Below are 16,583 nucleotides of genomic sequence, written 5' to 3' on the forward strand. Positions count from 1 at the left end.
GGAGGCCACGACTTAACCTTATGGGTGTTCTCTTCTAGTTTATTTCCAGTGGTGGCCACGTTATATTTGTTCTGTGGTTCTTTCATTCTGGCTGTTCTTTTCCCCTCCAAAATGCTAGCTCTACAAGCCGCTTTTGGAAACAGATATTGCAGCTGTTTTTCTGCTTCTGGCATCATCATCAATATTAGAAATTGGGTGGTGGGATTTTTACTCTGCACAATGCAAAAATGGAGTCCAGCTCAGTTCTCTTGGAGCTGAGTTGGCCCCAGAAAAAAGTAACTAATTGAGAATAAGATACTTTCCTTTTCTAGCAGGCTTAGCAGCCATGAGGGTCTGTCATAAGAGATGTGGCCGTGGGCTATAGCTCTGACCAGTATTGGAAGGGCTTTCCAGTCCCAAATGCCATTCCACTTCCTTGAGGGCTACGGCTTCTAATCAGGTCTTAACTGAGGGTGTTTGCTGTGCACCAGACAATCACAATGCAGAGAGTGGAAAGCCAGGTCTAGTTTAGCAGAGGTTGAAGCCAGACTGTGTAGCTGCCCATGTGATATGTTTGCTTTTGTGAATAATTACAGAACACCTACTATGTGCCTTTGGGCATTCAGAGACAAACGTCACAGGACCTGAAATCTGGGTTTGAGGATGGGAGGCAGGGAAGTGTAGAAGACAGTAAAACAACACCCTGATGGCTGTAACAGAGGTTTGCCCACAAGGCCTTGGGACATAGGAGAGGGAAAGACTCAGAGAGGTGGAACACCAGAGCTAGGCTTTAAAGGAAAGGGATGTTTATGCCAGATCAGGTAGAAGAGGAAGGAAAGAGAAGCTCAGACACAGAAAGAAGCACAAAGATGCCTATCTGGGGACTCTGAATAGTTAAGCTAGGCTAGAATAGAACACAGGGATGAAAAGGCTAAAATAGAACACATGAGTGGAACATATGGATGAGTGGGGCTAGAAAGGTCACTTGAAGCCACATTGTGGAGGACCTTGAATGCTGAGCTAGCAGAATTCAACTTTATTGGGTTGCCATTCATCCACATCACTGTCAATGTCATCATTGTCATTATCACTGTGTTTACAGAACACTTACCATAGAGGGAAGACTTCAGGCTCTGAAAACAGCAGGTTGTGGTCAAGTCTCAGCTGGGTCACCAAGCAGTCACAGAACCATGGGAAAATTATTTAACCTCTTTGATTCTTAACTTCCTTTGTATAGTGTGGGGATAATGTCATCTTCTTTGAAATATTATTGTGAGGATTACATGGAACAATGCATGGAGCTTAGCATGGTGAGCAGAACATGCACAGGGACACAGGAAGGAAGCACTTGCTAAATGGTGCAGCTACTATCATCAGTTGCTAAAAGCTTTACAAGCATTTTATCATTTAATCATCATAATAACTGTGTAAGGTGGATATCAGTAGACCCATTTTGCAGATGAAAATTGAAACTCGCAGGAATTAAGCGACAGAGTCAACATTGCTGCAATAGTGAGTGTACGTGCCTGATCTGAGGACTGGACCTCCTGCCGCCCACCAAGTTGCCTTTCTCATAGGGAAGTAGGAGGTTACAGAAAGGCAATGGCACAGTCAGGCCAGGACATTAGAGAGACTATTGTCGTCCTCAGTCTGCATCTTGAGTCATTTTTGGGTGAATCCCAGAGATCTAAAGGCTGCAGTGAAGACACTGCTACCATGGAAGCCTCCAGAACAGCTTGGCAAGACACAGAGAAGACTGGGTTCAGGGCTGCATGTATCTATCAACTCATTTATGCCTAAATTTAGAAAGGGTGCCATTTTCTGGAATTAGTCTGTATTTCAAACACTGAACTAATTGAGTTTCAAGTAACTAAAATATTGACAGCACTAATAGCCCTGGATAGCATTGCATAAGGGCAGGCTATTTGAAAAGAGCCATTTCCACCAACGAGGAAATTGGTAAAGTAGGACTCTTGCTTTGTTAAATTATAACACATTAGATATTCCAAATACATTCAAAATCTGTTTCCTATGCTCTTTCCCACTGAACCCCTTACACAAAGTATTTCTATTATTCCTCAGTGGAAAAGCTCAGGTTCTGGTCAAAATCCAGGTGACTTCTCACGGTAGTCTCTTAAAACGCACAAACAGGGCCAGGTATGGTAGCTCATGCCTATAATTTCAGCACTTTGGGAGTCCAAGGCAGGAGGATTGTTAGAAGCCAGGAGTTTGAAACCAGCTTAGATAACGTAGCAAACTCCATCTCTACAAAAACTTTTAAAAAATCAGCCAGGCATGGTGGTGTGCCCCAGCTACTTGGAAGGGTGAAACAGGAGGATTGCTTGAGCCCAGGAGGTTGATGCTGCAGTGAGTGAGCCATGATCGTGCCATTGAACTCCAGCCTGGGTGACAGAGTGAGACCTTGTCTCAAAAAAAACCTAAAAACTAAAAACTAAAAAGTAAACAGACATAATCTCATATGGAGAAGAAGGGATGAAAAGCAAGCTTCCATGGATGTGGAATGATGGTGTAAGTTAAAGTCAGATGGATTCAGCCCTGGCCTAATTATCAGCTGACCTTGATAATGTTCCTTTTCCATGACATACATAGGCTACCTTGTTTCTCTGTATCTCAATTTCAACTACTCAGATTTGGCCTGGATCACAGAGATCACAGACTCAACATCTTGGCTCCAGAGAGGTAATGAACATGCATAAGTGAAGCCAGGTGAACACAGTAGTCAGTGGTGGAGCTTGTGGCCAAAGGAGAGCACTTGCTCTTCTAAAGGTGTCTGCATTTAATTAAGGGGACATGAAACAGAAATAGAAACCCACTCAAATGAAGCCCACCAAATGAAACACTTCTCTAGGCCATCAACTTATGACCCTTATGAGATACTAAATTCCAGCTTTTTATAATCAGTGCATGATGCAGTATCAAAATCATGAGCCTTGGAGTAAGGCTTGTGTTAGCATGTCAGAGCTGCCACCCATTAGCTATGTGGCCTGAGGAGATTGACGGAACCCTTTTAAGTCTCAGTGTTCTCATCTGAAAAATGGGTGTGATGATATTTTCCCATTGAGAAAAGTAGAAGAGAGCATAGTTGTAAAGTCCTTAGTACAGTTCCTGCCCTGTGCATGTTTGCATCAGAGGCTGGCTCCCCACACCCGCTCCCTTCCCTTCTAGCTCTGACAGTCTGTTCTGGTTCATGGTATATAAAATTCTGAAACTATTAAGTAGAAGGTAATACATTTTAAATATATTTCCAACTGACATTATACTATTGATAAATTAATAACAGGAAGTTGATATTGAACAGTATGTTAATATATCTGCTCATGAGTCAGAAGACTCAGTACTTTCTCTGGCTGGTTCTGCACTTTATCAGTGATCTAAGAGAAGCTGAGTGTAGCTGGCTTAAGGCAGGGAGGGGCAGTTAGTCATCAGATGTTAAAATGGGGAGGAGAAGGGTCCCTATCAGCTTGAGCGAGGGTCAGAATCCATGGGATCAAAATTCAGCAGAGACAATGAGGCCTGTGCCATGTCTGAATGCATGTCTATGATGGGTGGGGAAGGACAGAAGAGTGTAAGTCTTAGCAGTTTTAGGGCAAGGTCAGTAATAGTCCCAAGTGAAATGAGGACATCATATAATGAATTTCACCTTTTGGGGGTGGGTGAGCTTAGCGTCCAGCCAGGTGGGCAGGCTCTGAGCTGGGGCACAGACATGTCCACTTCCAGGACCCCCAGAAAGTCAGGACCAAGCTGGGAGGTCCCTGGCAGGCAGGCTCTCTACAGATGGGGACCTTCTAGAGCAACAAGCCCTTACTTCCATGCTGGGGACCAATTGGGGACTGTTGTACCAGGGCCTGGAGTGGGTGTTAGGATACTGATTTGGATTAGTCTGGGCCTGGGACCAGAGCTTAGAATGGGGACAAAAAATTGGATGGTAGTCCTGTCATCTGGAGCATCTGGTGGAGGCTGCTTCAGAGACTTGGGGGCCTCTCAGATCAGCTGCACCAAAAGTGGTGAATCTCTAGGCAGTTCTCAAGAGCAAGGTCAGTGCTCGGTCTCCAGGCTTCCCAGCCCTCCAGGACTGGCAATCTGAGGAGTTCAGGGCTCTGTGCACAGTGTTTGCCTTGCTCCATGCGCTGGCATGGGGCAGGGTATGGCCAGCAGCACAGCGAGCCCCTTTGCAGGGCACCTGAGGGCCTGAATGTTGCAACTCTGCCTCATGACCCCCCAACCTTTTGAAAGGCTCTGCTTACTCTTACCTGCCCCGCCTTCACATGTGCCGTTTCCTTTCCCTGAAAGCCCATTTTCCTCACCTGCCTAGCTCTCTCTTCATTATCCTTCAACACTTCATTGGCACATCACTCTTTCTGACTATCTGTCAGCCCTCTGGGTTAGGTGCGCCTATTGTGTTTTAGAGTAGCCTGTGCTTACTAGGCGGCTATTCTGTCTAATGTCTAAGGCAGAGATGGGCACTAGGGAAGCCAAGGTGAAGAGTCATGGGTCGAGCAGCCACCCACTGTGTTGTGGGGGTGGGAGAGGAGGAGAGAGAGAGAGAGAGAGAGAACCAGCCATAGTGTGGAATTTAACATGATTGAAGTATGGACAGTGCTGGTTGGGAAAGTCAGAAAAAGTTTGTTGGATGAGGGGACACATGAATTGTCTCTTGAGTAATAAGCAGGAGCTCCGCAAAGGGATGGGATTGGAAAGGACATTCCCAGCTCCAGGCATTATTGGAAAAGGGCATGGTGTTTAGCAGAAGCTGAGACTGTCACTACGGCTGCAGTAAAGAGGGGACAAAAGTGGAGGATAGGAAGAGAAATGGGAAAGAGAGAAATACGCTGTAGATGTGAGATCCTGGACTTCTGTTTACAGGACGAATTGCCCATCATCTGCATGTGATTTGGAAAGGAAACAGAAAGTTTGGAGCAGGCACCCACCCACCCACATGGTTACAGATCTGCCTAATTACGTTGAAGAAGCCAGGCCCTTTACATGTGGATTCTGCTGGTTCCATGGGGGTTGGAATCTCTTATACCTAAACCACGATCATAAATTCCCAAGCCTACCAGGCCGTATGGGCACCGTGAAGCAGCATATCAGGCTGAGGGACCGTGGCAAAATGGAAAGTTCATGTTCATATAAAGAGAGACATAATTCTAAGTAGGCCGTGGCAAAAGCCATATCTTGTCAAGTAAAGCTCATCTGTAGGCCCCATTTATTGCTGGCATTTCATTTACAGTCTTTGATAACTTACAGAGCTGAAGTCACTCAAAGTCTATCATCTGTCTTCAAAATCATGAAGAAAAGGACGTTTTGACCAAATTGGAACAAACGATTAATCCAAGTTCGAGTAGCTCAGTAAAGTCCCTAGTGCTTTCAGAGTGTCTGGGGCAGCAGGCACTGGGCCTTTCTGGTGGTTTTTATTTCTGTGTGAGGACGACTTGGTTCATATGCAGAAGACGCACATATCTTGGAATGCTGAACCCAACACCCATGCCTCTTTAGGGGACCCATTGCTCCAGGACCCAGCCCTCACTGGGCTTTGGGGACCATATTAATCTGGACCAAGAGAGAAAGTGGGGAACAGAGAGAGGGCGATACATAAGAATGAACATCCACAGCTGGACAGCGTGGACTTAAAGGCTAGACCGTTAAGTGGAGAATGCAGAAAATTCCTTAAGGCTGCCCCGCAAATCACTCTGTGCTAATTTGCCTTGCGGGCCCAGCCCGCTGGCCAACCTGGTGACCCTGTGCTCTTACCACTGAGTCCTAATTGCACCTCCATCCCGTCTCCTGCGTTGGAAGTAATATGCGTTAGGAAAATCAATCCATTTGTAGGGGGAGAAACCACACTGGTTTCCTGCTACTGCTCATATTTTCACTAAAACCCCATTTTACTGGAACCAACATTGAAAAAAACAGCACATTTTATTCAAAACAAAGCAATATTGGTATTGACAGAGCTGCAGTGATAATGAGGACGATCAATTTTCTCTCCTCCATTATGGGGTATTGAGCAATTTTGGAGTAAACTTGCGGCATCACTAGACAAAATCAGCATTTCTCCCTTTTGAAAACTTTCTGTTTTTCTTTTTTGCATATTTAGATTTTAAGTATTCCTGCTATGGTGGGGGGAAAGAAGCAAAACCAAAACAAACCAACAAACCCAGAAGTCCCCAATGCAATAAGTGAAGTGCTGGTAATAAAAACTGGAGATCGTAGACATTTCTTTGTAATTCTTTTGAATAATACATTGTGATGTTATTTTTGCCTTTTGGTTCATGCAGACTGAATCCCAACTCTCACCCTGAATTGAAATAATGCAGTTACCAAATAAAATAATCGAAGTTTTGGGAGATGAGATATTCAAGGCAAGAGGGTGGATGTTACTTTTCTGTTTTGAGAAGAGAAGCAGGGGCTGGGCTTGGGTGGACAAAGGAAGAGAGAGTTGGAGCCTCGGAAAAAAGGCCTGGAGAAGGGAGTCAAGGACTTTGGGTGGATTTCCACGGGGAAGAGTGAAAGTGATGGAATAGTTCAGAGTGAATTAGCTTTGGCATTTCTGCTTTCAATTTCTGATCCTTGTTGGGCTACACATGTCCATCTGCCAGTTCAGGCTGGCTGTGCAGATGCCACATTCTGGGGAAGGGGACCTGTCTTTCAGGCAAGACCTCTCCTCCACATCAGTGACATCATGTGCTCAGGAAAACAGCAATACTGGCAAATGGTCACATTTCAGAATGGCAAAATGCAGCCTGGGAAGGAAGTCCCCCTGGAAAGTTAATCTAATGTAGTTTTATCCCCCTTCCCTCAATGCTCACCTTTTAAACCAGAAATGTTATTGAAGATGTCTTAGAGATGGGGATTTCTCTGAATGCCATCAGTGTGAAGCAAGAGCTACAGGGCCCATGTGTTTGGAAGGTAGGTGGGAGGCTGTGACAGGGCCCTGGGTGAGCCATCCAATTTTCAAAACAGTCTAGAAATTGTTGATGAACAGTGTAAATATCTTTCTTCATACATTTTAATCCTTGAAACATATGTGCTATAAAACTGTGTTAGCTACATATGGAAGAACACTATCTTATTTATTTCTGTCACTTACTGCTAGCAACATACTCTTGACCATTTTTGGACAGGGAACCCCTCGAATGACTGCCCGCGTGGAGAGCAGATGGTGCAATGAGGTGACTGAGCAAGAGGTTCGGGGTCAGTCAGGTTCTAGCCTTATCATGTGCTCTTGGCAATTTCCTTCTCTGGGCTCAGCTTCCCCATCTGTAAAATGGGTATGATAACAGTGCCTCCCTCACAGGCCTCTCACAATGATTGCATAATCCATGCATGTCAAAATGCTTAGAAAAGGGCCTGCCGCAGCCTAAATACCCAGGAGATATTCTCATCCCAGGATAAAATTTAGCCCTCACAGTAGATGCCAGGCCTTGAGTCTCTTCTAACTTCAAGAGCCTTGTGAAATGTGTGAGAGGCTGCAGGGACCACCCCACCCGCTGTGCTCAGATGTTGTAAATTCTCTGCTGGAGCACGTCTCACACTGTGCTGGGAAAATGTGTCTGCCCACCTGTCTCACCTTTAATCTGTGAATCCCTGGAAAGCAGGGTCAGTGTCTTATTCATCTTTAAATGCCTAGAGCTTTACCCAGAAGATGATGTTGAGAGCCACTTCATTCTTGTTTGAGAAAGAATAGGAAGAGAGGAAGCAGGGAGGACTCCAAGAAAGCTCTTACTGGATGGTGTAACAGGTGGTCTGCGATGTGAAGAGACCAGACCCTAGTCCTCTTTAGAGAGAGATTATTCAGGTAGTGTATTCACAGCTTCTCCTGGCTTCACTTTGGTGGTCTAGACCTCATTTACATGGCCATTGATCTCCTTTCTTGAAACTACAAACTGTGGCAAAGGTATAAAACATGGAAAGAATGCTGGTGCCTCAAGTCGGGTTCCCTGGGAGTGGAGCCTGAGACAGGGCTCCAGGTATGTGGGATTTGTCGAGGGAAGGACTCAGGAGAGAAGGAGAGTGAGGGAAGCTGGGCAGGGAAGCAGCTGAAGGAGGATGCGCTCACAGCGAAGTCTTGTCTCAGCCGGAGCCCCTGGGATTCTGAGGCATGAATTGCACAACACAGTCCCAAGGGCACTGGCCTCATTGGCTCCAGCCTGGAGTACGTGTGTGTGCACACAGGCATGTATGGTGCGTGTGCATGTGTGTATGGATGCATGTGTGTGTGTATGTAGGTAGGGGGCATGTAAGTGTGTGTGTGTATGTGTATTTGGGTGGGTAGGGCTCCATGGCCCCTGGGCAGGGCAGCTCTTACCTAGTGGAGGGCAGTTCTGCAGAGAAGGGGAAGCTGTGACAGGTATACCTCTCATCTGGAGAAGGAGATCTGCATGGAGCACCATAGCATCCACTGGGACAAGGAAAATTCCATTAAGATCTAACCTGTATCCCTCTCACTTGATACAACATCTTATCCAGCAACAAAAGAGAAAGTGGACAGTCCTAAGAGTTTTTGTAAAGGAACATCCCACCCAATCCAAACCCTTTATCCAGCCTGGGAAGGATAATTCCAAAGATTTATCTTTATACAATGAAAGAATGATTGTAAAAGCAATGTGTGGTATTGGGCTCAAATATTTACTGAGCCCGGTCTATGCACTCTTTTCTATGTGCTTCAAAGGATGTAAGCAGAGGGAAGTAGCTGGAAACCTAGTTCAGGGTAAGATAAGAGCACAGCTGTTCATGTGGCAGCATGTGCTTAGGACTGAGAGACAGGCACAGGATGATGGGAGGGTGGGCGGAGGGACATGGCACCCAGGGGATGAGAGTGGCTTCAGCAAACACCTCTCCCCAGAGAGTTTAGTTGGCCTGCAGATTTTGAGTGTGGTTTGAGATGTCTGTGGTGGGGCCTGTGTCTGTCAAGGCAGAGTGTGTATGTTTGGTAAGTGGTACTTCTTTTAGGCTTGTACTCCCAGGAAGATTCCACCTTTTACTCCGGGGGTGCGAACTCCAACACAGGAACTGTTAGGGGAGTAAAGCCAGCTGGGGGGATGTTGGACCCCTGGAGGGCACAGCTCCCACCCAGCACCAGCCACCTTCCCCCCGCAGAGGTGCAAGCCAGCATGGCCAGATCCTCCCATCTTTTGAGAGGGGCCACAAGTCTGGATTTTTATGTGACGTCTTCAGACTTTTCAATGCTAGCAGTTAATTCAGAAACTGCTGATATATTGTGTGGGCCAAACACAGCACGTCTAAGGGGCAGACGCAGCCTCCTGCCTGCTGGCATGTGGCCTCCGTCTTAAGCCATTGACCTCTCCCCACACTGACCTGGGCAGCTTGTGTCCTGCCAGAGGCTGCCTCCCACAGACTTGCCCCTGCAGGTGAGGAGGGCACTGGAAGAACCCTGAGACAGGTGTGGGTGTAGTGGGGATGGGGCATGGTGGGCACAGTCTCCTTGTTCCATAACTCACCCCAGGCCAAGTTGGAGCCTATCAAAGCTGCCCACAAGGTATTCTGCCCTGGAGGGCTCACAGCTTGCTTTGGTCACCTCTTAGCTTTCCGAGGAGATCCAGTGCTCCCTAGCCAGTCACATCCAGTCCCTGGTGAAGTCGGAGAAGAACCGCCAGGTCATGTGCGAGGCGGGCATGCTCGGGACCCTCATGGCCTCCTGCCACAGAGCCCTGGCCACCAGCGGCAGCCCCCTCCACTCACGCCTCATCAGAATCTTTGAGAAGCTCGCTTCCCAGGCCATTGAACCGGATGTGCTAAGGTACCACATGCTGCATATTCAGTGCCGCCAAGCTGGGCAGCCATGTCCTTTGCAGGGCAGGGGTTGCACAATGGGCAGTGGAGAGACTGCAGGGACAGATGCAGGGCATGCCTCTGTCCCAGCATTCAAGGCTGGAAGTCCATGGCTGAGCCTTGGGTCTGTGCCAGGCAGTGTGCAGGTGCCCACAAAGCAGACATAGCCCCCTCTCATGGAGCACGTGGGGGCTGGAGGGGGCTCTGAGGAAGTGGAGCTGCATTCTGAGGCCTGTGGAGTTCACTAGACAAAGAGAGGAGGGAACTGGGCCTGGAAGGCTCTGCCAGGAGGGGTGGGGCTGGGAGGGCCTGACTGTGTCCTGTAGGGAGTTGGGCAGTAAGCATGTAGGGACTGCAGACATGGAGGGGAGTGGGGCAGAACCGACCTGGATCCTGCAGGAGGCTTTCCTGCTGTCAGCCTCTGCATGAAGCCACATTCCTGCAGAGCCACAGCAGGGAGAGAAAGTGCAAACGTGCACAGGGTAGGAGGCAGGGAGCAGACGTGGAAGACAAGAGAGCAGAGGGAAGGGAAGCTACTGGGGAGGGCAGGAGTCTCCTATGCCACCTTGAGTGCTGAGGGGCATGCACAGGGCGGGGGGCCCTGCTGCTTATACACAGGAGCAACTGTAGAGGGCGCACAGACACCCTTTCCAGCCAGCAGACATGGGACCCAGGGGCGGGCACAACGGCTGCCAGAGGAGGCTGCTGGTTATAGTGCTGCATGGAAAATTACATTAGAAACTTAGAAACAATTGCGACAAATTTACTTTGTGACCTTATTTTTTGTTATGACATCCATCTTGAGGCTCCTAAACTTACCAGCTCTCTGGTCTGGTCTGGCTGGCAGGGCAGAGACACCCTGTCTCCACACTGCTTTCAGAAAGGGTGTTCCAGCGGGGCTGGGAGGTCAGGGAGCTCCGGGCATCTAGGACAGTGGTCAGGACAAAGTTGGAGAACACTGTTCCTAGTAAAATGTCATCATTTGGTCCTCTTGTATGTTATGTTCAGACAGTTTCTAGGTCTTGGAATTCCCTCACCTCTGTCGGCCACAGTGAAATTTCTTGATTCATCTCATGCACACAGAAGCAACCCTGGGTGCTCAGGTGAGGACGGCGGCAAGAACAGGGCAGGTTAATGGGAATTAAAAGATGACAGGCATTCCTGCTGAGGGATCCTTTACAACAGGTGGGAAAGCAAACATGTTTAAACATGGTTTTGTCTGCTGCTCAATGGAGCAACTGAGGAAAAAGCAAAGAAATTCCTGGTTTTTGGAGAAAGACCATATGCAGATGGAGAAAGATGACCTCCCACCGAGACATATAAGACAGATGATCCCTTTGGGTTCCAGATCATGGAAGCAGAGACAGAGTTTCCTTCATGACACAGCAGTACCTGGCGCTGCACTAGACAGAGGTGTGCAGGGAAGCCTTCTGTACAGCTCACAGCTCAAGGGCATGTCAGAGCCTTGGAGGCCCAAGATGCAGATGGTACCCCTGTGTCAGGTCTAGTACCTGGGGAATGTTGGCCAGGGGACCAGCTTAGAGAAAAGAAAGTTGTGGACACCTTGAACGTAAGATCACATAAGACCTTAAGGAAACAGGCAGGCCCAGTGGAGAAGCAAGAGTGCAAGATCAGGCTTGGGGCTGACAGCTGCGGTGGGAGCCTGGAGCTTTCAAGGAGAGGCTGCTGTGAAGGAAAGTGTGGGCTTGGTGAGCAGAGACAAAGCTCCAGTGAGTAACTCCAGTGGGGCAAGCCAGAGACAGAGATGGCAGCAGTAGAATGTGCTATGCTGGAAAAGGGATCTGTGCTGGAATGAAAGAAAAGTTTCTAGAAGGAGCAGGTTAGCAACACAGTTCCTTGTTATCAGACTCAGCAGGGGGCCCGGGCTGGGGGCCAGGGAGCTGCCCTCGCTGGTGCTTAGGAAGTACCTGGTGACTGTACGGAACTCTCTTTCTGGGCTGTGGCAGATACTTTGGGGTTATTGTCAGAAGCAGGACAGAAATGCTTTGAGCAAAGACATATCTCTTCTCTTGCTTGCTGCCCTAGGGTCACAGACTGCACAGGGCTCGGCTGAGGGGCCCTGGCCAGCTGCCCCAGATACTGGCCTGCACCCTGGAGTCACAGGGGCCCCGCAGCCCTTGGGGGAATCCCAGGATTCAACTACTGCCCTTCAGACAGCGCTGAGCCTCATCTCCATGACCTCCCCACGCAACCTGCAGCCTCAGAGGGCAGCCCTGGCCCCATCGTTTGTGGAATTTGACATGTCCGTGGAAGGTTATGGGTATGACAGACTTTCACATGTTTAAAATGCACTTTATTAATTTTGCAGTGCCTCTGATGAATTATAATATTGACTGCAAACTTGTAGTTCCCATTGAATCTCACCACTCATCAGAGGAAAATGTCTGGGTCATGGACACCCGCCTACTCAGTGGCCTCCCAGAGGCTGTGTCCCCAGCTATGGAGGGCCAAGACCCTCTTTCCCCTGGTGTGGCTGCATTCTGGAACACCCTCCCATCCTGCCTCCAGTGCAATTCCTTCCCTTAGGCATCCTACCAGCACCAGCTGCAGTCCATCCTTGGGACCTTATGGTCTAATGAGGGTTACAGTGTCGCCAGGAGGGTAGAGTGGGAAGATGTCATGGCCCAGACTAGCTGTGTCAGTGCAAGAGGTTGGCTTGCAGTCCAGTGATCTGAGACAATTTTCTGTTTCCAGCTGTTTGTTTATTCCGACCCTGTCCACAGTTATGGGAACCAGCACTGAGTACTCTGTCTCTGGAGGAATTGGGACAGGTAGGTGTTTTTCCCAGGTGGTTTAGCTCTCCATCCCTTCCCATGTATGAGTCTTCAGATAGCCTTGATTGCAGATTTTTACTTGGTGTTTCAATAAAGTGTGAGCTTTGCTGGGCATGGTGGCTCACACCTGTAATATCTGCAATTTGGGAGGCCAAGACAGGAGGATTGTTTGAGGCCAGGAGTTCCAGGCTGCAGTGAACTATGATTGAACCACTGCACTCCAACCTGGGCTACAGTGTAAGACCCAGTTTCAAAAATAGAAAAGCAAACATGAGTCTTGCCTTTGACCTGAGTATCTGCAGATTAGTTGTTCTTCAACTTTGCTCCTCTTTTAGAGCAAGGTGTTCTGTTCCTTGTGCATCCCAAGGGTCCAGCCCATAGCTAGGGACTCAATTGACATTGAAAAATTGGCTCATTTTGCTGATGACTGATGTAGGCTGAGATGGACACATTACTGGTCTTAGATCTCTCTCTAGAGAGAAATATGAGTTGGGCTGATGGCTGTTGAGAACATACCAATCTTTGGCAAGTGGCTCCTGTGCACAGCACTGCACTCAGCTGAAAACACACTGGGTGGGACAATGCAAGTGCCTGATGCTGCCTGAGCCACACATTCTGTTAGGAGAATTTGGTTTGGGGTTTCTATGGGATCATGGGTGCTGGGGAGCCATTGCCTTCATGACGTTTTTCTATGCGAGTTGGCACCAAGTCTGAGGACACAGCAGCTGATCCTGCCTGTTCTGTGAGGACAATGGACCTGTCTGTATCGCCAACCCTGTTATGTGATGGGAGGGCACATGGCATTCCTAGACTGGTGCCCTTTCCTATCCAAGTTTCAGCTGACCTAGGCCAAGGTCCTCTGCCCCACAGAGCACACTGCCTGGCTATAGATCAGCTGACCAGGAGCCCACATGTGATGGACCTCAGGGAGATCGAGGTCTTCTCTCCTCCCTTGGTAAGGCAGCATGCCATAATGGGGAGGAGACAACTGGTCATTAGACAGGGCACCCAGTAGGTGCTGCACCCGGGCTAAACCAGCACCACAGTGAATCTGAACATGCTTGCTCGGCAGGGCAGAACAAAGACTGAGGGCATGCCTGTGTTCCCACCCAGGTGCCGCCAGACCATTCCCTCCTCCCGGAGGTCTGACCTTCTCCTGCTGGTTCCTGATCAGCCGGCATGGAGCTGCCACTGAGGGCCACCCACTGCGCTTCCTGACGTTGGTGCGCCACCTGGCCAGGACTGAGCAGCCCTTTGTTTGCTTCTCCGTCAGCCTCTGCCCAGACGACCTCTCCTTGGTTGTTTCTACAGAAGAGAAGGAGTTTCAGCCTCTGGGTAAGGTGCTGGCATCCAAAGCCAGTTTCATCCACATGTGGGGGAAATGGGGCTAAGTCAGAAGCTCTCAACACAGGTTTGGTTAGAAACCTGCTGACCCTCTGTTTCTCCTCATCCTTGGAAATTGCTCCCTTGGGTTCCACACCTGGTGAAAGGTCTACAATATTTGTTGTGGTTCACTGTGGCCTGGGCTCTAGGCTTGTAAGTGTCAGGCAGATGAGGCCCCAGCCCTTGGCACAACTTCAGAGATGATGCTCAGTGGCTTTCCAGAAACTTCGCCCTGGCCAAACAGTCACAATGGGACCCAGGGCTTTGCCTCACTGGGACACAGGCTGCATCCTCTCCTGAGTGAGGTTTGTGAAGAACACACACAATTTAGCTGGAGCCGAAGCAGCTACAGACATATAGACACTCCCACATATGCTCAACCCCAAACCCAGAAGGCTGGCCCATGCTTGGCGTGGCGCCCAGGGCCACCCCTCCTTTGGCAGTGCTTGAGGCCAGCCCTGGCTCTGCCCTTTGGAGCCCAGCATTGTTCTCCAGGCTCATTTGCCTGAGATGGTCAAGTCCAGTGGATTCTGGCCACTTGTTCTTCTCCTGTGTCCTGAGAGTGTCACTGTTTCATAGGGAAAACATTGGGAGGCCCTATGAAACAGTGGGAGCGGCTGACACCTTTGTACACAGCACAACTGCCTATCCAACTCTCTGGGACTCGGCCTGCAATGGAGTCTCTGTGGAGGTAGTCTACCTTGGGGTAGACCTGAAGCCTGGTTTCTGGGTTTGAATCCTGGCTGCAAGACTTTGGGCAAGTCACCCAACTTCTCTGTGCCTCAGGATGGTAAATTGGGCATGTGTGAGCGCCTACCTCACAGGGCTGTGAACATGACATGAGTTGATATTTGTAACATGCTTAAAACTGGCACAAAGGAAGAGCTCAAAGAATGACTGCTGCTATTGATGCTGCTGTTGTCATTTTTCATGAGAGGAGGTGCTAGGGATCCATGGTACAAGGCCCACAGTGGTTGACATCCCCCTACGCCCTCCCCATTCTCCTGGGTTCCTGCAGCGTAGCACCACACGTGAGACTCAGTGTTCATGCTGTCTTCCAGATGTCATGGAACCTGAGGATGACTCCGAGCCTTCTGCAGGATGCCAGCTTCAGGTCAGGTGTGGCCAGCTCCTGGCTTGTGGTCAGTGGCATCACTTGGTTGTCGTTGTCACTAAGGAAATGAAAAGGCATTGTACAGTTTCCACCTGTCTGGATGGACAGGTCATTGGCTCCGCCAAGGTGAGATGGCTCCTCCAAGCTGCACTTGCCCCACAACCATACCTCCTGCTACTACCCTGAAGTGGCTTCGGTTTCATTCTATGTTTTTGTTGTTGTTGTTTGTTTGTTTGTTTATTACTGGTAGGGTTGGCATCTAATGAAATCCGCCTTACTGTTCAGGAAACTTGGCTGAGCTCAGACATGAAAAGGACATCTTTAGAAAATGCACTGAAGGTCACACAACCAGGGCAGAAGGGAAGATGTGCATCCAGATCTCTAAGAATAGTCATGTTCATGAAAATAGAAAACTCCAGAATGAACAAAGCAAAGCTTCTCATTTTGAGGGGCAAACTCCTCAGGGAGGTCTGGGCAGGGCCTAAGGTATGACTTTTCCAAGAAGCTCCCAGGTGAGGCCAGCGCAGCTCATCTTTGCACCACACGGAAGAGCAGGGCACTAGAGTGTGCAGACATCAACACGTGTTGTCAGATTTAGAGCAAGAACCATGAGGAAGGTAATGGAATGCAAATGTATAGCTGGAGGAAGCATCTCATGGCTGTCATTTAGAGACACCCCAGGTACAAGAGAAAGCTGGGAAAAGGTGGAGCTGGCATGAGCCAGCAGCCATTGTCAGAGAAGAGAGGGCCCGGAAGACCACAGAAGGAAGGTACGGCTGGATTTTCACACAAGTTCCAGGGAGAGCATCCCAACCTGGCTGCATTTTAGAATCACCTGCAAAGGCTTTTTAAAGTTCTCTTGCACAGGCTGCACCCAGAATAATTACATCAGAATCTCCCTGGGTCAGGTAATTTGACAATTTACTAATGTTTATAAAATTTTCTAGGTGATTCTAATATGCAGCCAGAATGGAGAACCTTACATACACAGGGTTGCTGGATTTCCCCTAAATGCCATAGTGTTCCTCCCCTGAACTTGCCCAGTTGTGACCACCAGTGACATCTCCAGACATTGCTAAATATCCCCTGGGGGTCAAAGTTGTTCCAGGTTAAGACTCATTAGATGAGAACAAATTCTTAGTCCCAAATTCTGTGGGACACATATAGGTGAATTTGATACCATCTGCTGGTAAAGTCCTATTATCAAAAAAAGACAGTGATGACCAAACATATACATATACATATATATATATATATATATGTTTTTTTGAGATGGAATTTCTCTCTTGTCGCCCAGGCTGGAGTGCAATGGGGCAGCTCTCTGCAACCTCTGCCTCCAGGGTTCAAGCGATTCTCCTTTCTCAACCTCCTGACTAGGTAGGATTACAAGCGCCCGCCACCATGCCCACTAATTTTTGTATTTTTAGTAGAGATGGGGTTTCACCAGGCTGGCCAGGCTGGTCTCAAACTCCTGATCTCAGGCGATCCGCCTGCCTTGC

At 48.7% G+C, this 16,583-nt stretch overlaps 1 protein-coding gene across 6 annotated transcripts in view; it reads left to right on the top strand.

Annotated features, from left to right (window-relative positions):
* Positions 1 to 16,583, top strand: part of WDFY4 (WDFY family member 4) — a 294,231-nt gene that overhangs the window by 76,264 nt on the left and 201,384 nt on the right. For all 6 annotated transcript variants that reach the window (XR_009212844.1, XR_009212843.1, XM_032142065.2 and 3 more), the window contains exons 14-19: positions 9,546 to 9,760; positions 10,801 to 10,895; positions 11,839 to 12,073; positions 12,508 to 12,584; positions 13,701 to 13,922; positions 15,032 to 15,210. Coding sequence is in view for 4 of the 6 variants with exons in the window: in XM_032142065.2 (XP_031997956.1) it covers positions 9,546 to 9,760; positions 10,801 to 10,895; positions 11,839 to 12,073; positions 12,508 to 12,584; positions 13,701 to 13,922; positions 15,032 to 15,210 (1,023 nt within the window). In the remaining 2 variants the exon portion in view is untranslated. The remainder of the gene's footprint in view (positions 1 to 9,545; positions 9,761 to 10,800; positions 10,896 to 11,838; positions 12,074 to 12,507; positions 12,585 to 13,700; positions 13,923 to 15,031; positions 15,211 to 16,583) is intronic.

This window comes from Hylobates moloch, unplaced genomic scaffold, assembly GCF_009828535.3.
Source record: "Hylobates moloch isolate HMO894 unplaced genomic scaffold, HMol_V3 SCAFFOLD_3, whole genome shotgun sequence".
NCBI classification, from domain to species: Eukaryota; Metazoa; Chordata; class Mammalia; order Primates; family Hylobatidae; genus Hylobates; species Hylobates moloch.